General features: G+C 38.7%; 1 protein-coding gene across 3 annotated transcripts; it reads right to left on the bottom strand.

The window, feature by feature from the left end:
- Positions 1-123: 123 nt before the first annotated feature.
- On the bottom strand, positions 124-22,572 carry Cox10 (Cytochrome c oxidase assembly factor 10). 3 transcript variants are annotated; one of them, XM_045745825.1, is made up of 10 exons: positions 22,421-22,572; positions 20,200-20,518; positions 18,491-18,709; positions 16,845-17,010; positions 15,961-16,146; positions 11,212-11,397; positions 7,474-7,540; positions 6,507-6,577; positions 1,885-2,019; positions 124-447 (listed from the first exon to the last, which is right to left on the bottom strand). In XM_045745825.1, exons 2-10 carry the CDS (start codon positions 20,491-20,493, stop codon positions 227-229), a joined length of 1,545 nt encoding a protein of 514 aa, XP_045601781.1. In that variant the 5' UTR covers positions 20,494-20,518; positions 22,421-22,572; the 3' UTR covers positions 124-226. The 3 variants fall into 3 exon arrangements, with proteins under 3 accessions (XP_045601781.1, XP_045601778.1, XP_045601779.1); XM_045745822.1 differs by lacking the exon at positions 7,474-7,540 and having other exon boundaries at positions 6,398-6,577; XM_045745823.2 differs by lacking the exon at positions 7,474-7,540 and having other exon boundaries at positions 6,398-6,577; positions 22,438-22,559.
- Between the last annotated feature and the right edge of the window lie 60 nt (positions 22,573-22,632).

Here is a 22,632-nt window from a genome sequence, read left to right as displayed (position 1 = left end):
CTTCATTTGTATTTTGTAGGCAGTGATCATATTGCTTCTTTCTTTGGAGCAGTGTAAGGATCAATAATAGTAAAAGGTTATACATATTGGTAAAAAAAAAAGTGGAATTAACAAACTTTATACTCAAATTTGAAAACTTTTATTCGATAAAAAGTTTCATTTAAATATTATTTACAATTATAATAGAAACTAACTCATAAATAAATGAGTTATCTATTACAGCACACTATTTTTTTAAATAGCTTAACACGTAATCAGAAATTTTACCTATGCTTTCAGATTTTTCATTCATAGATTTATCAGGATTCTCTGTATCCAAGTTATTTTTTTTGCTGTAATGTTTCTTGCTGATGATCATTAGCATCATCACTGCCGGCAGATGGAGGAGTGTAAACAAAAACAACTTTCTAGAGCTCTTGCTATCAGCATCTTTGTAAAACCTCCAAGCTGTAAGAAACACATTATTTAGTTACAAAAATATTATACTGTATAGCTGCTAAATGAAATAAAGAATGCATTTTAATATCTAATAAGTTATGAATATAGCATATAATCCATGGATCACACAAGGAATGTGTGAGTGGGCAGGTGCTGTGCATGAGAGGAAACAGCCACTAAAGCTGGTAATAGCAGACTGTAAGGTCAAATCTTAATTTTTCACTCAAAATGTAAATAAACCATAAAATCTTTAACCCTTTTGCCACAATAAGCAGGAACATGAAAGTACAGTACTGTAATTTACTACAAGTCTAAAAAATTAGCAACATCCTGAAATATTCGCCCAGACACCTGTCTTTCAGAACATAAGGTTGAGCTTGGTAGCTTAAGCGGTCAGTCGGAGAGCAAAACTTAACCCAATGCAGATCTTTAAAAAAAAAAAAAAAAAAAAAAAAAATCCTGGATTTTTTTTTAAGATTATTGCTTTTGTATTATAAAGGTAAAATAAATATAAACTCACAGCCCAGTATTTTTATAAGTCAGACTGCATGCAATAGTGTTTAACAGCCTGATTGAAGAGACCCTCAACTGAAAGGCCTTGTCAGAGACCATGTTGTAAGGATATTGATCTTTGGAACCACATGAAGGAAAAAATGACTACGTGTATTAGCAAAATAGTTTAAGTTAAAAAAAAAAATCCTTAGTAAATGCTGTTCTTCTATTTATGATGATACTAAGTCATAAATGTTCCCGATATGTAGCATATAATAGATAAAATTTTTGTTTACTTATACAATATATAATTTTTTCATACTTGTATTTTGTTCATTCAGTTCTAATAATAAAAAAATATGAACTTCATATTAACTATAACCATTTAAACACAATGATCACCACGTCTTGAACAGAAACAAGATACTGTAATGTATTTATAATGGATTTTGACCTATCACAACGTGCTATCACCGTGTTGCTAAGCAGCCCAAGTTCTTGTTCTGAAGATCAAAAGTCTGAACAAATGTTACAGTACGTAAAATGATCTTTTTAAAGCATTTGGTAAAACTCGTGTTTAGCAGGGAAGGACTAACGTTTGTGGGGCAAGTGCTGGTTTTCTTTCCCAGCTAAAGGGTTGATGATGAAATTTTGAAAATAATGTCTTGATAATGGTCCAAGACAGACTAAAAAACACCTTTATAATGCATGGGTTGTGTTAATTTTTCCAGTCCCATTACTGATTATTACTTTTCCTTACTGATACTAATGCTATATAATCACCAAGCACGCTCTCACGTGTCCTAATGTTGAATGCATGCAATATTTAAATGGTCTCAAATTTTATGCTGCTTAGGCTATGTAAAGCAAACAATCGACTAATCTAATTTATAAAATATGCAATACATCTTAGATAATAACTGATATATAGAGGTGAATTACACTGAATCTTACCTAGGTAAGTAAGATAACCATTTAGTGGAAATGAGTCGACAGCAAATGTCCACGTTGTAACATCAATCACAGGCGCAAGAGTACAAATTCCAATCATGGCTACACTGTATTGAAGAGCAACCCTTCTGCATAAAGCTGAAACAGAGAAGTCTACTCAGTATCGATCAAGTTCCAACTTACGGACACAATAACTAACATTCACATTATCAAATGGGTTAAAATAAATAACACATCAGATGTGGTTATACTGTACAAGGGCGATTGACAAAGGTATCTCCAGCTCAGCATATCACACAATATGAACATAGTTGTTTAGTGAATACAGATCATGCAAACAAGAGTGGCAATGAGTAAATACTACAAAGCAGAGTTGAAAACATGCAAAATTATCATTATTACACAGAGGTATGCAGATTAAATAAATTCCAACAGAAAGTTGTGTGACAACACAGAAAGCTTTAAAACTCGTAATCTTTGGCACGTAAAAAGGAAGACGGGACACCACAAGCTTAGCTCTTGTCTTGTAATTACACTTAAATACGTAATTACAAAAATGCAATGTTACAGCCACCATATATTCAAGTTAAGAGAGGAAGAAGTTTTCACATAAAATAATTATATTTTATATATATTCTCAGTGATGTATCACTGAGAAAATCAGTAGGAGCCATGATGAAGATTTGAACCTATGCACTGCGTCTTCCCCAGGTACACGCCCCAGACAACTAGGCCATTTCATGGTCAAAACGATTGCAACCTGGGGTTCCACTGAACCCACGAAGGTTCCCAAGGCTTCCACTGAAGCCGAACCAGGGTTTAACACAATCCCCCCCCCCCCATGCACTCTGGCTCTGTCGTCTTGGAATGTTCTTCCTCTGATGCTCCTCTTTCAATACACAGAGAAATCACACTATCGTGACGAGAACATGCCTAGATGACAGAGCCAGTGTGCAGGGGGATTGTAGAACTCTCGTGGGTTAAGTGGAACCCCAGGTTGCAATCCTTTTGAACATGTAGTGACCTAGTTGTCTGGGGCCTGTGCCTGGGAATACCCAGTGCATAATTTCGAATGCGCATCACGGCTCCTATGGATTTTCAATATTATTATTCATTGGGGACAGACAGCCAGTTTATACATACAGTATGTTAGGCTTATGTGTATATCGAAGTCTCTAGGGTTGAATTACCAACCCTTCCCAGGATGCAACCCCACAACAAGCTGACTAACTCCTAGGTACCTAGTTACTGCTAGGTGAACAGATGCATTAGATGACAGGAAACACACCCAATCATTTCTGTCTCACCCAGGATTCAAACCCGGAATTCTTGATTGAGTCGAGAACAAACCCGACTACTACTGGGACCCCTCAATAAAATGAAAGAGGGGTGTGTGAAGAACTCAACATGAGGTTTCAGGTCAATAAAATACTGTACAGTGGAAAATAAAAAGAGTGAAGACCAAGGGTGAGGGATGAAGATGTTACCAACAGGCATTTCTTGCAAAGTACTGGAGAAAGTAATCAGGAAAACAATGATGGAGCACAAAGAAAAGGCAAACTTTACATCAGAGGAGCGACACGGGTTTAGAGGGAAAAAATTGTATCTGACAAACTTGATAAAATTCCATGAGTCACTTAGAAAGAGCAAGAGAAAGAAGGCTGGGTAGACTGCATTTTTATAAACTGTTGAAAAACAGTTGAAACTGTTCTTCATAAATGACTAGTATATAAAATGGAGAGGCAAGCTGGGATTACTGGCAATCAGAAAGAGGTCAAACTGGAGGGATGTAGCAAACAGGATCTCCTAAGGATCAGTAACAGGTCTGGCAGTGATTCCAATCCATGTGAATGACCTACCAGAGGGGAAAGGGGTTCTTTTATATGTGCTAAAGTTTGCATATGATGAAAAATTAATGAGGAAAGAACAAACTGAGGAGTACTGACTGAAGACCTTAAACTCCACCAGTGGCTCTGTTCTAGGACCAATGTTATTTATAATTTATATAAATGACCTTGTAGAGAGAGAGAGAGAGCAAGCTCGTACATGTCGATGTTTGCAGAGGATGCAAAGTTAATGGGGACTGGCAAGTGCTGCAAGAAGACTAACAAACTTTAGGAAGACTGCTGGAATTAAATTCAAATAAGTGTAAAGTAATGAAAATGGGTAAGAGAAATAGACGACCTGAAATTAACTACAGTACACCTTAAAGGGAAGCAATTAATTTCAAGAAACAGTGAGAAAAAGTTCTTGAGAGTAGACATCATCTTAACACTAACACCAGAAACTGATGCGAACAGGATAACATCAGCAGCCTATGAGAAGTTAGCAAACATACGAACTTCATTTAAGAACCAATACAAGGAGGTTATCTTGAGGTTATCTTGATGATTTCGGGGCTTTAGTGTCCCCGCGGCCCGGTCCTCGACCAGGCCTCCACCCCCCCAGGAAGCAGCCCGTGATAGCTGACTAACACCCAGGTACCTATTTTACTACTAGGTAACAGGGGCATAGGGTGAAAGAAACTCTGCCCATTGTTTCTCGCCGGCTCCTGGGATTGAACCCAGGACCACAGGATCACAAGTCGAGCGTGCTGTCCGCTCGGCTCCCTTTCCATCTTTCAAATCCATACACACTACCTATGTGAGACCATTACCAGAGTATGCAGCTTCAGCATGGAACTCACACCTTATGAAGCATAAATGGTACTTGAGAAAGTTCAGAGGTTTGCAACTAGATTAGTACCAGAATTGATTGACCTCAACTATGAGGACAAGTGGAGGGAACTTGCCCCTCAACTTAGAAAGAAGAAACGGAGGGGGATATGATAACTATGTACAAGAGGGGAATAGACAAAGTGGATAAAGAAAGCCTATTTAAATTAAAAAGGGGCAGGACAGGGAAAATCAGTGGAAGCTGGACACTCAATTCAGTCGAACAGATGTAAGAATATTCTCATTCCCTGTATGGGTGGTCAACGAGTTGAATGCACTGAAGGAAGAGGTTGTTGATCCAATTCCATCCACAACTTTAAAAGGTAGGATGCAAGGCACGAAGAGTTAAGACGTCATTCTCTCTAGTCACTATGGGTAAGCACTTGATGAAAAGGAATGATGCATACAGTTCTTAATGAACATATTTTTTTTGTCTATTTGTACCAGAAACCATGATTTTTTTTAAATACCATACAGAAACAGGTGATTGATGAGAAACTCATACTGTACATGTACTCTATACTCAATTTGAATTAGGAAGTACTATATGTAAGCAACTATCAAAAGAAATTAATAAGCCAGATGATTATACAACAATGTCCATGTTACAGAACGCTGAAGAGCTAGATATTTCATGGTGCTAATAAAAAAACAAAGATATAAATTGAATGGTGTCAAGGGAGGCAGATTCACAGAGGATATTATTAAGGAACAAATGATTAAAAAGAACAATGGGAAAGGAAAAATGTCTGACCAACCTGAAAATTTGATGCCGCGGTGAATGATCATTGGTAAAAAATGCAGCGACTAATAATAAGTTAAGTTATATTAAGTGCCCACGAGTTAATCTTATGGGGCCAATACATAACCTAGCCAAAGGAGTTTTTTCACTTCATGCTTTTGTGACAGGAGGAAAGTCATGGGGTAAAGGTAACATTTGGTTTAACATCAATTTATTATAATAGTTATCAATCTATACAATGATTATGGATTGCCTTATGAATGCATGTAAGGTGACAGCTTCATTCCCGTATCAACCGACCCTGGCTTTGCGTCCTGGAGAGGCCACACCAGACCGGCAACTAGAGCACAACTCCATAGTCTCCCGAGACTGATGGATGCCTACTATGAATGCTAGGGTAGAAATTAGGGTAGGGAATTCACTTTTGGGAGATGGGACAAGTTTGATTAGCTCAATTCCTAACCAGAAGTGCATGTTAAGTAATTGGAGGCAACAGTAATATGGCTCAATTTGACAATTTGATATTAATTGATTAATTAAGGTCTTTTAATTTCAAACTTGTATTTATTTCACATCGTTCAGTCTACTAAATATTTGCAATCTCATGTTGGAGTTAGCCAACACAGAACGAGCTACCCAATGAATCATTTAGTATATTGTACCAGAGTTTTTATTTTATTTTGGCTTGAAGAATTTATCTTATTATGTTTCCTGTCTTGCCAAATTTCATGGTCTTGTATGAACCTCTTATACTATGCACAAAGTTAGGTACAATGAGATCAACTGAACTGTTGTTTCTGGTTGCCTTGGTGATCAAGTCAGCTTAAGGATAAATTGATAAATGTATGTAAAACAGGTAGAAGCAGGACTGAAGAAGCATGTTACCAGCACAAGAGTACATTTCATGTAAATAGACAATATTGGATGCCAGAGAAGGTATCTTCTAAACTCCAGATCATCTGGTTGTGAAACAGTTGAGCTCGCTGTGGTGTGCTGGGTACTTTGTATAACATGCTACACTTATTATAACTTTAACTGCAATATACTGTCTATATCCTACCAGGATTAGTTACTGACATCATGCGATAACCAGCACGAGAGTAATCAGGTCGTAGATTCCATGATAGAGCATTGAAGTGTGGAAACTGCCAGGCAAACAGGATACTTGCCATAATCCATCCACCAGCCTCCAAACCTCCAGTGCAACTTGCCCAACCAATCAGCGGTGGAATAGCACCAACTGTAATAATACGATATTATTATTAATAATGCTTTATGCTATATATATATATTTATATTTGCTTTCTGGTAACTTCAAACAACGTTCAATATTTGACAACAAAACTACATCAGATACTGTAGTCTCTCTCAAAACTAAAATGGTTGAGATTTAAATCTTTTCATCATATGAATAATTTGTCACTAATTACTCCAAATCTCTCACACATGCTCTACTTCTGCCATAAAATCTGTTCACAACATTTAATAACATTACACCAACTCCATACATGCTCAATACCGGCACTCTCTAGTACCCACTCTTATTCACTTTATCGTATTCTTTCTCAAAAAAGTCGATAACTGCCATGTACAGATCTGTTCAACTGTTAATCTCTTTCATATGCTCTCTTTACTAGCTGTATCAATGCAAATATTTGATCAATGCAACCTTTTCCACTATGAAATCCACATCGTTTATAACTAATAAATTCCTCATTTGTCTTTTGTATGCTTCTGCAATTTACAGGAATTGACAAAATTGACAAAGAAGAATTCTTGAAACCTGCAACTTCAAAAGTAAAATGTCAGATTTAAAATAATGAAACAAAACTGCCAAAAAATTAGAAAGTTCACTTTTGCAAACAGTGATAAACAGCTGAAACATGTTAGGTGAAGTGGTGGATGCTTTAACCGTCAATACTTTCAAAGCATCATATAACAGAGTACTGGGAAGACAGGACACCACAAACATAGCTCTCATCCTGTAACTACACTTAAGGAATCACTTTGCCCGCTACATCTTTTTCCCCTCCTCTCTTCTCTCTCTCCTTATTTTGTAACTTCCAAATTAAGTTTAATAGACTAATGCCTCTGTAGTTCTTACAGTCACTACATTCACAGCTTTTCTTCAATCACCTGCCACAGTTCCATTTGTCTATGCTTTCAGGTAAATTGTCCCCATTGATTCCATTCTCTTCTCTGCCTGAAATATTTAATAGTCATTAATTTATATTTACCACAAACTGGAATATTTATCATGATGATCCACTCTTCGGAGTAAGTGACAACAATTACTACAATATTGTATTACTCTCACTTTATAGGGTGTTTGTTGTAATGATACTTGTGAGGAAATGTTAGAAACTCACTATTAAAAGAAATTCAAAATATATTATCTGGGCAAGGGCACTTATGATAGACTAATATATTTAATCTTGAATTCAAAACCTATGCTTACAACCATAAATACCTGCCTAGAGCCCAAAGCCCCAACAAGGAATAGACAGCAGGTCTCTATGTCTGCAGCAACACCTAGAGCTAGTAACACCACTTAAGCCAATCAGAAACAGCATAAAGGAAACACTGGACAAGACTTGCCCAGAGATACTAGAGATAATCTTGCTAGAGATAATCTCTATTAAATTGCAGTCTGTACAGAGTAGAGGTCCACCCAAGAAATGGGGAGGCAGATGGCTGCATAATGATTGCCTCCTGAGGCAATCATTATAGGCTTTAAGCCCAAATATGTACATCATTGATAAGTCTATATCTTGCACATACTTCTCACAGTGGTGGATGTAACATAAGCAGACTACCAAGACAGAGAATCAAAGAGGTAAGGCACTTGCTGTCTATATCCACCTGCAAGTCCTAGGATGGATCTAGATTGAATCCTAATAGTACCTACTATGTACCAACAATTCTTTTATGTCCAAATCTCAGATGTTCTGTAATTTAATTTTAATATGGAGCTGGTTAATTCCAAGGTTGAAATATAGCTGGGGTATATATAATCTTGTTCTACAACTGGAGGGCAGAAGAGGAAACTCCCTGAAATTATGTCTCAGAATTTATGGAGCACCCTTGGTGACACACAGTTATCAGAAAAATGTAGGAACAGTACTGTACTGTACTATGGTTCTTGAACCTGGGAAGAAACAAACATGTTGTATGATTAAAGCAATCAGCAGACCAAATCCAGGAGAAACCACAAAGTACAATACAGTATATTGTTATTAAGGCCGCAATTAGACAAGTGTCTAACAGCCTGAAAATCAGACTCTCCCAAGGCCCTACCTCTACCAACAGTAGGTGAGGCCCCAACTCTACCAGACCTCCTTTGATCAGCAAGGCACAGACACCCTTGAGACACAGTAACTCATTGAGAGGCCGACAGGAAAGGCTGCAGTCGACGAAACCTGGGAGACAGCCTTCTCAGGAAAGCGAAGAGAGAAACAGAAAGAGAACAAAAGGGTAAGGGACCAAGCTAAATCTAAAGAGTGGGCCAACACAGCCTGTCGACATGTAAGGTAAGCCGAGTAATAAATTGTCACCACCTCCTGAAGGAGGAGAGCAAGTATCTTGGGCAGGGCTACCAAGGCCTCCACACCTGGAATGGAACCAAGCAAAGCCACATCCTCACAGAGATGCTCAAAGAGCCCCCCACACAAAAACCCAAACAAGCAAAACTGCCAGCAAGTACATACGCATTTGGTGTCCTCTGCAGTAAGAGCCCTGGAGAACACAGGCAGCTGCCAATTGCCCACGTTCTTGGGAAGCACTGGAGCAAACAGGCAGTCCCTGAGTGAAGCATAAGAAGCACCTCTTAGGAACACCTAAAAGGTGGAACTCGCCTCCTGCCAGTCAAGTGTGCAAGTCTGATAAAACAGCTGCCAAGCCCCCAATGAAAAGAGATGGGTTGTTTCCCCCCCCCCCTGCAGCAAAAGACCCTCTGCAGAGGGAACCGAGTCAAGGAAGGATAAAAGGCACTCATGGACACCCCTTGGGCTTCCCCTCTCCCTGCCCCTGAAGCCTGCCATGAAAGCCCCGGTGCAGAGCCGAAATCCATGCCCAATGTCTGAGACAGAAAGGCATCCTCCCAGGAGAAGGTTCAGCCAGCTACATGTCAGAGAAGGCAGCTGTGAAGGTGAAATCCCTGAACCCCCATCAGGATTAGAAGGCTCAATTGACTCTGCAATCGAAGTGGATGGGGCCACCTCTGGAGAAGGCCAAGCTACACCCCAAGCTAAATGCTGACCTGACTCTGAAACCCTGAGATGTTCAGAGCTGGAATCGGGGAAGGGAAAAAGACCAGAAATATGGCGAACCGCAGATGCAGAAGGAAGAGGCGGCATAGATTTAATCCAGGTGGGGCCACTGACACCACCACCAATTCCAGGTTCCTAGACACCATAGGGGCCAACTCCAGAGCATCCAAATGAGCACAATGCCATGCATATATAACTCAAGCAAACCTCACCTATAAAGTGGCAGCCATCTGATTAGCTTCCAAACTAGGAACCGAGTCAGTCAATGTAGAGATCAAGTGAGAGCAAACCTCACAAGACTCAAGGTCATAGGTGTCAGTGACCCCAGCAGGTAGCATGGGAGGCAGAAAGAATGATCATTGTATGGTAACAAGGACAACAAGCACCCTTCTAGTTGGCATATAGCGAGCATGCGCTCAGTGGGCCGTTCATAAAAAACCATGCCAGAGACCTGCAGTGGGGAATTAATAGGACCTGAAGGCAGCTAGCCAAACAGAACCCCCAGGCACTGGGGTCACCCACTGAAAGAGCAGAACTCAAATACAGCCAACACTCCAAGGCTACGAATGGGAAGAATGATGTGCCGTATAAATAAGCATGCATGCCCCAGAGCATCCCACACAACCAACAGAATGCCTGCAGCCAAGGACCCAAGTAAGAGATGTCAAGACTCATGAACAGCTCAAGGCAAGGCTCTTAAGGTGGCCTGGCTTCTCAGGTGTGAACTTATGAACACACCAGAAAAGTAACTCAATTATTGCAAGGGCAGCCATAGCAAGCACTCAAGGAAAAAACCTGAGCACATATAGCTCGAAGTGCAATAGAAACCAAGCGCACACACCAAGGAGACCAGCACTTTGCTTGAAGTGGAGGGGCTTGCATAACTGGCAGACTGGAGCACTACAGGTAGAATTAATCACTATTACATCAGTGACAGAACTGAGCAGGGAGGTCGGCTGTAGGCTGGGGCCAGGCTGCCTGATGGTACGAACAAGTTTCAAGCTAGTTTTAAATGAATCTCTATTGTTGCACCTTGATTGTTTGCAGAATTGTTTGGCAGTTTTAATGCTTCATTTTCTGTGAACCCTCCAGTTATCTGTAAAGCTTCCTTGATTTTTTTGGATGCTCTCCCAATGTGGTAGTGAACTGTCATTTGATCTCTCTGCCTCTGTAAGGGGGCAACTTCTGAGCACCTCTGCATGATCCTATAAGGGCATCATTTGATATACTCAGTTCTTACAACATTAATATTGTGTGTCCTACGTGGCTATGCTGTGATCTTGACAAGACAAAGAGGATCACTATACCTGTGTGAGTGGGGGCCTAAGGCAGCTAAGAAAAATAAAATTTCAATGCACATCACTGGCAAAGCATATGGTGGGGGGAGAGAGAAGGATCTCTGTCATCACCAGATGATGTACACAAAAATCCTGACATGGTTAGTTTTCTGTATATACAAGATGATAAAGTTTAATTTTGTCTTAATTTTTATGTTCTTTTATATAAAACTAATATATAATACTTTACAATCCTGTAAAACAATTACATCTTTTGCATTTTTGTTTCAATTTAGCAGCCAAAGCGTTAATATTACTACGGTACTCACCTACAGCGCCCACCCAAGTATTAAGACTGCTCACTCTCTTCATGGGGGTGTAAACACACGTGTAGAGCACCAGATTCAAAGCACCAAGGCTGGCAGCAACCCCATTTGCTCCAAAGTACAATAAGCCAATGCCTGCTGTGCTACACACAACAGCAAAACAAATGGCATGTAAAGGGGTCACCAAACCTAAAACAACAAGCACAGAGATATAATGAAAATCAAGTGATAAATGAAGAAAGTTGAATATGTTAGATTTATAATACTCATTATTACACTATTTCTCCATTTCTTATCTTGCTTTTTAGAATCAGATTTTATGAGTTGAGCCCCTTTAGTTGCCCTTAGCCAGGGCCTAGGTCCACTCAGGGCACTGCTAAAATGCTATGAAAAGGAACTTTGCAAATTCAGTTGTCTTGTCTCGTGGTTGGGGCAAAGACGGTGGAGAGTACAGAACAGTATTTCAATTGTCTATTGATCACTCACTCACTATAAGACAAAATGACAACCCAATTGCTCAACCCCATCATTAATTGTGATTCTAAATCCAAATGTAGCAAAATCTATTCCCGGGCATTAATATTATACGAGTCCTTGTGTTTAGCAGTGTTGGTGGTGGCAGGTCTACAACTTTGCTGATGTCACAGAATTTTTATCTAGCTTTAAAGGTGCTCTACTATGTCCCTCCTCCATAGCAAGTGTGATGGGCCTTCTCTTCACATTATGAGCATCAACCAGTGTTACTATGTCCCTTGGCCGTGTAAAGCTAGCCAGATTCTGGGCCTGGCCTCTGGTAGCAGAGCTAAGCCTGGGAAGCTACAAGGTGTTCACCAGAATATGGCATTTCATTACATTCAATGGCTGATTTTTTCTGGGGCATCCCCAACTCCATTTTACATTAACCCCTAGTGACTCCCTGAAGCTATCTTGCTTAGATTGCTCCATATAAAAACTAACATCAGTTGCAGAAGTTCTGTTTGGCTTGCCTGAGATCAGAGGCAAATCCAGGCCCATCACAAAGGTACAGGGAGCGAGTGACAATTTGCAACCCTCACCAGTAAAGCTTTACAGGCAACTAGAGGATCTACAAAAAATGAAGGCCAAACAACTACAAACGATTCACATGGAGCAAGGGATTCACTCAAGCTAGCTCGAAGCTCGTAAGTACCGATTACCACCAGCCAGCCCCAGCCTGCAGCTGGCTTCCCTGACCAGTCAGTTCTATTGCTGATGTTTTGGTGGCTTAGTCTATCAGTCGTGGGCGAGTCCATAGTTTCAAGCTCAAGCTAAGTGCCAACCATCCTCGGATTTTGTTTGTCCTGCAGAAGCCATTTGTCTGCTGCTGATTTCCCTTAGTTTAGTGCAAGTTTCATATGTAATTACCTAAGTGTAGTTACAGGATGAGAGCTACGCTCGTGGTGTCCCGTCTACCCAGCACTCTTTGTCACATAATGCTTTGAAATTACTGACGGTTTTGGCCTCCACCACCTTCTTACCTAACTTGTTCCAACCGTCTACCACTCTGTTTACAAAAGTGAATTTACTTATATTTCTCCGGCAGCTTAGTTTCATTAGTTTAAATCTATGACCTCTTGTTCTTGAAGTTCCGGGTCTCAAGAATTCTTCCTTATCAATTTTATCGATTCCTGTTACTATTTTGAACGTAGTGATCATATCGCCTCTGTTTCTTCTATCTTCTAGTTTTTGCATATTAAATGCCTCTAACCTCTCCTCATAGCTCTTGTCCTTCAGTTCTGGGAGCCACTTAGAGGCATGTCGTTGCACCTTTTCCAGTTTGTTGATGTGCTTCTTAAGATATGGGCACCATACAACCGCTGCATATTCCAGCTTTGGTCTAACAAAAGTCGTGAACAATTTCTTTAGTATTTCTCCATCCATGTATTTAAAAGCAATTCTGAAGTTAGATAGGGAAGCATAGGCTTCTCGCACAATGTTCTTAATGTGGTTCTCAAGTGACAATTTTCTATCTAGAACCACCCCTAGATCCCTTTCTTTGTCAGAATTCTTTAAAGATTTCTCACATAATTTATAGGTTGTGTGGGGGTCTATGTTCTCCAATTCTACATTCCATAACATAGCATTTATTCACATTATATTCCATTTGCCAAGTGTTGCTCCATATACTTATTTTGTCCAGGTCTTCTTGAAGAGCATGACAATCATCTAGGTTTCTTATCTTCCCTATTATCTTAGCATCATCAGCAAACATGTTCATATAATTCTGTATTCCCACTGGTAGATCGTTTATGTAGACAATGAACATTACCGGTGCAAGAACTGAACCCTGTGGTACTCCACACGTGACATTCCTCCGATCCGATACCTTGCCTCTGATTACGGCCCTCATTTTTCTGTCAGTTAAGAAATTTTTCATCCATGTTAGAAGCTTACCTGTCACCCCTCCAATATGTTCCAGTTTCCAGAACAACCTCTTATGGGGAACTTTGTCAAACCTTTTTTAGGTCCAGATAGATGCAGTCAACCCAACCATCTCTTTCCTGTAAAATCTCTGTGGCTTGATCATAAAAACTGAGTAAGTTCGTTACACAGAATATTCCAGATCGAAAACCATACTGTCTATCTGATATTATATCATTTTTCTCCAGGTATTCTAACCATTTAGTTTTAATTATTTTTTCCAATATTTTGACTATGACACTTGTCAATGATACAGGTCTATAATTAAGGGGGGTCTTCCCTGCTTCCACTTTTGTAGATTGGAACTATGTTAGCCTTTTTCCACACATCAGCTACAACTCCTGTAAACAGGTATGCCTGAAAAATCAGTTGAAGTGGAATGCTTAGCTCAGGTGCACATTCTCTCAGAACCCATGGTGAAACTCCATCTGGACCAACTGCTTTGTTCTTACTTAGCACCTTGAGCATTTTTTCCACTTCGTCTCTAGACACCTCTATGTGCTCTATTTTGTTCTCTGGAATTCTTATTGTGTCTGGTTCCCTGAAGATTTAATTTTGTACAAAAACACTTTGGAACTTTTTGTTTAATGGTTCACACATTTCCTTTTAATTTTCCGTGAATCTATTTCCCATTTTCAACCTCTGAATATTATCCTTTACCTGCAATTTGTTGTTTATGAATTTATAAAATAGACCTGGTTCCATTTTACATTTGTCTGCAATCCCTTTTTCAAAATTTCTTTCTGCCTCTCTCCTCACTGCCATGTAGTTGTTTCTTGCATCTTTGTATCGCTGGTATGTTTGGGGGTTTGGCCTTTTCCTGTATTGATTCCATTTTTGTGTCTTTTGGTCTCTGGCCCTCTTGCAATTTCTGTTGAACCAATCCTGTTTCCTAGTTCTGCATCTCTGTTTTGGTATAAAAATTTTTATGCCTTTATCATATATTTCACAAAACTTGACATACATCTCATTCACTTCCTTGCCTAGCAACAAGTCTGTCCAATTATACTCGCCAAATAATGTTCTAAGGTCGCCATAATGTCCTCTCCTGAAGTCAGGTTTTTCAACTGCTTCAACCTCCTTATTTTCTTCCAGATTATAACGCATTGCATAATTTATTCCCAAAAAGACATGGTCACTTTTACCCAAGGGAGGAAAGTACTGAATGTCAAATATTTTTTCCTCCTTCCTGGTAAATATCAAATCTAGCATGGAAATATCAAATCTTCCCTCATCCTCATAGCTTGTTAAACATGTTGATACAAGAATGTTTCCAGGATGAGGTCTACAAATCTACAGGTCCAAAAATCTTCTGTTTTAGCTTCATATGCTTCCCAGTCTATGGATTTCAAGTTGAAGTTGCCAACTATCAACAGTCGTGATCTATCGTTATCCGCTCTCGCTATAATCTCTCTCATTATTGTTATAAGACCTTCTCGTTTACTATCTAGCTCCTCCTTTGACCATATGCTGCTTGGCGGTGGACTATATGCATTTATGATCATTAGTTTATCATCCTCATGGCAGATCTCTAGTGCTATTATGTCAACTTCTTGTGGATTGGCAGTCATTATTTCGTTCACCTTTAGGTGTTCTTTCACAAGCACAGCAACGCCACCGCCTTTCCTAATTTTTCTGTCCCGTCTCCAAATTGTGTTTCATATCTGGCTTGTTGTAAGGGCATGGCTTCTTGTGTTTCAGACTACATGCACTTAGGGTTTTCTTCCCTGGGTGTCTGCTAATGCTGCCCTTGCACAGTTAGTTATCTTCTTAGCTAGAAAAATTTCTTTATGATTACTTGTGGTCATGCTGATATACAATATGTACTGTAGTAGTAAAACCCATCCTCATTTTACTAAGTACATATTCGAGCTAAAGACAAAAGTACAAAATTGTATACATATTTACCTATTCACCTCATGAATTTTGATAACACAAATTTGATATAAATATCCAATGTTTTATTACTCTGTGCATAAAAATGTACTTTTTATGCATCTACCTCTCAATATTTTAGCTCTTTAATGTAACAACCCAAAAATTACCTCACCTAACTTCATATTCTTAAAGAGTAGAAAACACCTTGAAACATTTGTCAACTCTTCTTAAAGTATAGTTTTATATATTCATGATGATATACAAAACTGTAGTTACCTAACAATACAAATACAATATCACACACAAAACATGCAAAGAAAACATGATAAGTAGTGTTAGACTGTAATTCTGAATCTTACCCATGTAAATATCTTGACTAGACCAAGTCACATTCAAATAAATTAGAGACAAATAGACTAAAAAAAAAACACTTACCTCTAACCAAAACTCTGTTTTTGGTACGATCCATCTGAGAATCAAAGGGAACCTCGAAGAATTGATTAACTGAATTAGCAGCACTAGATGTGAGTCCAGTACCCAAGGAGCAGAGAATTAGTGTGGCAAGGTTCAGAGGGGCTGGAGCCATGGCATATCCCGCTACTGCTGTTACCACCACTAAACCTTTGGAGAACAATAACACAAGTCATTTTTTTTTAACGAAGAGTTCTTACATTCTTGTACAGCCACAAGCATGCATAGCGTTTCGGGCAAGTCCTTAATTCAAATTTTCCCCGGAATACGACCCACCAAATAGTTTAACCACCAGATACCCATTCACTGTTGGGTGAACAGAGGCTCCAGTTAAGGACTGGAGCCAAGTAAATCCTCCCTGGCCAAGATACGAGCCCAGGCCAAAGCGCTCGCAAAACGCCAGGCGAGTATGTTACCACTTCGCCACTGGGACTGACTTTTATAGCTTATTATAATAGTACTGTACCGTACAATATTCTCTTAATATACTGAACACATACAGTATAATTGTGATTATCTAATTATAGCTACCTTTTTAAGTACTGTATCCAGGAGTTAGGCAACTGTTGTGGGTTGCATCCTGAGGAAGGAGAGTATTTGACCTAGGTAACCTCAATAAGTTTAGCAATGCATCTGGGGTGACCTAGGATGTTGGTAAGATTCCACTACCCTGCTCCAAAGATTTTCTCATAAATACACCTAAATATCACATCAATTACTGTGATTTCATTGTTCATAAGCCTAAGTACAGGCTTCCTATCCCTGACCATGGGAATTATGATCATTATTATTATTCTATGTTAATTATGTAATGAATTTTTGTCTTGCAGCTTGTCCTATTCACTTACCAGTTAGTCTACTCTTGGATAGACCTGCATAATAAGAGCCTAATTTTTTCAAGTCAAGTTGCTGAGGTTTCCAGTCCAGGGCTTCTGCAGGAAGAGCTCCCACTAGTTGTGTCCTTTCTCGTGTGCGGTCAGGTGTTTCTTCCAAATATTCCACATCTTCATATGGCTGAGGGGTGAATCGGCAATTATCAATACACTCCAGAACACAACATACACAAATTTCATGTATGAGAAGCAAAATTATTCATAAAATCATGCTCCTCAATTTGCTTGATTACTACTTTGCAAATATACAGCAACATATTGTATATTATAAAATTGTATAGGTGCTAAGCCTGCATACAACTATCACTGTTGCTATAGATCCTCAAGAATGTTCTTGGATGTGGAATAAGCATGAAACATCATTTGGTATTTTGCATGAAAATACTGTTAACAAAAATGGCCCAGAAATTCCATATTAGTGTGTTAATAAAATCACAGTAGCTAGGATTATGAAATTCCAGGAATTTCATGCATCACTCAGCCAATGAGTGATGCATGAATATCTGCATCAAGCACAGAGCTGGGATTTGATTCACACCATCCACTTACAAAACATCAGAGTTCGTGGCAGATCAGATACTGCATCAAGAAAATGTGATCAATCCTGTGAATTTTGATCCATGAAGTAAAATGTTCTCAACTTGTATGGATTAAAGGTGGAATAGAATATGTTGATAAATTTAATGTCCCTACAGCCTCAGTGTGATTTGTAATTTTTTTTTTTATACAAGACTAAAGTAAGAATCTACCATGTAGTTCATATACAAATCTCCAACCACAAATGAACTTCACTATGACGCATCAAATGCATGCCTGTGATTACACTCAGAGGGAGCTACCCATTATCCAGGATGGATTCATCATATATTTGTTAAACCATCTTCTGCAACCATAAATGAAGAATCAATAAACAGACTGTGCCTGTATTCCTGCTGATAGACATATTGACAGTTCAAGGATGTAGATACAAATTTCAAGCCAACCTAGGAAGCTGCGTAGCGAATCCCAACAGATCATACAGCTGGAGGATGTTTAGTGTTTGGTTTTGTAATGTTGTGAAATTTCCAATTTGTGATCTGATATTTTGATTATTATTTATGGTATGTACATTTTGTGATGGTGTTGTAACTGCCTTATGGCTACCTCGAGAGGTGGAATTTGTAAGGAGGCAAAATAACAATTAAATATTTGATTGTGTCAATTAAAAAATATATATTTTAATTTAAATGTCATTTTTTTGTGATCGAATATATATTATTAGTGGATATTACATATAGACATTAGTGTATTTATTTTACACCCTTCATTAATTACAAGTGTAATATGTGTTATTTCTTCTGGTCATGATGGACTATTAATACTGACAGTGATTGACTAATGGACCAGAGTGCAGCTTCAACACTTTTGCTCATGTCAAAAGTTAAATCAAGACTTCCTTCAAATTTGAATAACTAAAAGTGATTGAAATACCACATGATTTAAATGAGGTCACAACTAATAAGTCATTAGTGATGAAGGGAAGACTGACTAGCAGTTATAACAGTATCAGAGATCCTAAGGATCTATGACTCATAACCCTAAAAATAATGGAATAACATTACCTGTATATTTGTAGCAGACTGAATGGATGTTCGAGAATCCTTCAAGAGCTGCTCCACCTGAAGATGAACTTCTACTGCTCCATGATCATTGGTCGAGTAACCTTTAAGGGCAGAATCACTTCTCACGTCCACCACTGCACCAGCATGGGCATGGTGAAGCAGTGGTGCTTCCTTACTTACAAGAGCTTTCAATTTGGAAGATTTTTCAATAAGCAGTACCTGCAAAGAAATATTAATACTAATTTCTACAGTTCATTATATATGCCCACTAATTATCGACAACTTTTTTTTTTTATAGCAAGGCCTCCATCGCTTACTACGTTTTACTCCCTGCACTAACTATTGGTAGTAAGGTAAGTGCATTATACTGTGTTCCCTCTTTCAGAATGTTTTATTTGCTTTAGTTGGGTAAATCAAGTTGGATAAATTCATTTGGGTAAAGTATAAATAAATCCTTGTTTATTTATACAGATCCTTCTTAATTTTTAATTAAGGATTAAACCAGTGAAGTACAGTATGTTGAATACCTATTATTATTATGGAATGGCTTCTTTCTTCTGAGGATCATCTTGCATTATGCACTGTTGCAGATGTCATCAGAGATGCTCCTTTTGAACCCAACAACATTGCTATCCTGTTTGAATGCTTGGTTTTTGCAGATCCTCATTTGCAGCTTGGCTAAATTAAGTCAAGCACAAGTACATAACTGGGCCAATGAGATGTAGTTAACTACATATAAGGCATTCTTTTCTGTGATGCCTTGCAAGGAAATTCCATCTCATGGGTTATAGAGATCAAATTAACACTTAGGCGTCGTGATGACGTGATGACGTTCACGCAGTCATCAAAACAATACATGCAGTTTGGGGCATCATATTAATGCCATCATCAATTAATTTTTTATTATTCTTATTAGTAAGTATAAACATTGTGAGTGAAAGTTTAACATTGGGTTGTGAGCTCACGGGCAATGCCCAGTCTACCTTGCAGTGTGATGCGGGTGGTCCACCGGGTCAGGCAAAGTGTTAAAGACACTTGATATTATTGGATACCTACCTAAGGCATCCCAGGTGTGGCACCATTGACAATCTTATGGTAAATTTCCAAATACTGTACTACAGGTCCCAGCCGAGGCATATACTGGATCTCAGGTCTTTTCGGCCCATGGTGTCCAGTGTTATCATGCAGTGAATATGAATGCTGAGCCTGCAGCCTGGGATCTATATTCTAGCATAAGTAAGCCATTCTGCAAGTGGTTTCAGGTAAAATGACTGCTATGTGAGGCTATACTTTCAGGAATAGCACCATAAATACAGCACAGAAATTATGTATGAGGACTGCTTCAGTAGCATGAGGGATACCTCAATATGCATGAGGACTGCCTCAGTAAGTATTTATAAGAAAATAGTGGTGGTAACAGGTGGTGGCAAAATGAGAAAAATAACAATGTAAATACAATATCTTTGAAACTTGTCATGTTAAATAATTAGCTTAAACTGTAACTAGAAGGTTGTACATACAATATTTACAGTAGCCCCCTCACACTTTTTGCAGTTTCCTATGTGCACATTTATAAACATTTCTTTAGTAACTTATTTTGGTAACCTACTGTATATTTCCTATACTGTACTGCACTCCTGACAATGAGATACCATGCAAATCACATGTAAATGTAGCGATACAATTACAATGAAGACTAATTTACTGACCTTAACACTTTTACCATGATCAGCGCCACCAGCACTTCTCGCAGGCACATCTTTTATCGCCTCTAATAACTTTTTATTGCCATGATCATCATCTACATCTTGTAAATGACCCTCCTTGAGAAATATAACAGAGGACTTGCATCTCTTGTGTAAACGTCTGTGATGTGTGTATCTTAGTTCTTGCAAACATGGCTTGGATGAAACGTGAACAGGCCATTTAGTACAACTAATACATGCAATTTCACTTGCTAGTCCAAGGGAACTCAACCCTCGTGCCCAAACTATGCTACCCATTTTTTAATGCCATGTTCAGTCAGACCTGTAAAATAATCAATATATAAGTACAAATTTATTAATAATGTAAAGTATATATATTGTATATGAACATGCATCATTTACATATTAAATTTATAACATTTCAAAATCTGAAATGAGTATACAAAATAGAAATTTGCCTTTTTCTTTATACCTGTACTGTATTAAGATAAACTCACAGCAAGCAAACCTTTACTAGGGTAAAGTCATTGGTCTTTAAACTCTTAAAAGTTACTTACATTCTCATTTGATTTAACACTAATTTATTTTTTTCAAATGTTATGGTGTAAATGTAAAAATTCTTCCCAGATGATTCACTGTAGTGACCATACTGTTCATGGTTTTTTGCATGTCGTCTGTTGTATTGAAGATATATATGTACTGAAATAACCTTCAGAACAACAGAAGTAGCCTAAATTACAAAGGTATGTGTACTCAAACAATACGGCAGATAATCATACCAGAAGCCCCTGGTATCGCCAGGGAAGGCGAGCACCAGGCCCACACAGAGAACCAACACAAACACTATCTATTGACACTCAGGAATACCAGATGATAGTGGCATTAGGCATCCTGTGAACTCTGGGTAGCAGAAAAAAGTCAAAGCCTAACAAAAAACCATGAAGGCCTCTCCAAAACTCTAAACCCAATTGAACACTGAACAAAATATAGCAATGTCTTCTGGTAATCTTCGGTTGAGCATAGCTAGACACCCACCATGACCCGAAGGCACACCAGGAGTCCACCAAGGGTTATCCTGAGGTTATCTTGAAATGATTTCAGGGCTTAACGTCTCCACGGCCTGGTCCTTAATCAGGCCTCCTTTTTGTTACACATCCCAAGGAAGCAGCCCAAAAGAAACTATACCCATTTATTTTCGCCTCTGTCGGGAATCAAACCTGGAACCTTAGGAATACGAATCCCGAGCAATGTTCACTCAGCCGTTGGGCCCCTTACTAAATTTCCCGGGTCCACTAACTTCCTGCACCTCTCGGCCAATCTGGCACTGGACATCTTTCCAACCAGAGACAACTGGGAAATGTGGGGAAAAAAATCTATCAACTTCCCTGTGACCCTAGGTAATAGGGGTACCGGGCCTCACAGAGAGAGGGATGGTGAAAAATGCCATACAGCAGTAAAAGAAATAAAAACCAAAGGGCAATAATTGCATTTTGCCTGCTGGCAGTCACCAGGCAGAGCAGATGTAAAGATTTTGTTGAATATGGTGTCATGGTTGAACCACAGAATTCAATTACAGTATATTATTTATAGGCATTAGTTGCATTGTTTTGATGAAAATAATATAGAGGTCATTTCATACAAAAGACAGTTGCACGCAGAGTATTTGTTATTGAAACCTATTTAACCTAACCTAGCAGTCCCTGTGTCCTCCATTATGGAATCCGAGGCCTTGCCCTGAACTATATCCGATCCTATCTTAGTGACAGACACCAATATGTAGCCAGCAATGATATAACCTCTCTCATTCTACCATTAACCGTAGGAGTGCCACAGGGCAGCATCCTAGGACCTCTCCTATTTCTTATATACATCAATGATCTGCCTAATGTCTCCAACATTCTTGAACCTATATTATTTGCGATACTACCTGACGATATAAATATATAAATAAATAAATAATAAATAAGGACTTGGCTGAAATGCTATGCGTGCTAGTGGCTGTACAAGAATGTAAGAACTCTTGTATATATTAATAAATTATAAAAAAAATCTAATCGAGCCTCAGCTAACAATACATGCTATACATCTTGCACAATTAATAAACGAACTAGAAACGAAACGCCGGTGTAGGACTGCACAACACCCCCATCACATCACAGGTATACAAGGTTACCACGCAATTGTCCAAAACTTGTAATTAATACAAAACAATGAAGGTATTTACATTTTTGTAATACTGACTCAGGAGTGGACTTTAGTATAGTAAACAATGAGGCTGAGGCGGTCTACACACAGGGAACGAGTGAGGTATGAGGAATGAGGCAGCCGTCCCTGCAGCCGACCTGTGTTTACATTACAATTTCCAAATAAAAAACTTACCCAATATTTTGCTATTATATAAAAAAATATTGTGCTGCAATTTTCGGTTAGGTATAT

This window comes from Procambarus clarkii, chromosome 39, assembly GCF_040958095.1.
Source record: "Procambarus clarkii isolate CNS0578487 chromosome 39, FALCON_Pclarkii_2.0, whole genome shotgun sequence".
Taxonomy (NCBI): Eukaryota; Metazoa; Arthropoda; class Malacostraca; order Decapoda; family Cambaridae; genus Procambarus; species Procambarus clarkii.
The sequence above is the reverse complement of the archived record's forward strand: the minus strand, read 5'-3'. Positions and strand labels throughout refer to the sequence as shown.

What these genes read in the sequence shown, in the direction of transcription:
- Cox10 (XM_045745822.1), bottom strand. Translation starts at nt 20,493, where the DNA reads ATGGGTAGCATAGTTTGGGCACGAGGGTTGAGTTCCCTTGGACTAGCA. An exon ending in AGTCTGCTACAAATATACAG is followed by an intron (nt 17,011 to 18,490) that starts GTAATGTTATTC and finishes TTCACCCCTCAG; the next exon opens with CCATATGAAGATGTGGAATA. An exon ending in TGGTTATCTTACTTACCTAG is followed by an intron (nt 448 to 1,884) that starts GTAAGATTCAGT and finishes TGTTTCTTACAG; the next exon opens with CTTGGAGGTTTTACAAAGAT.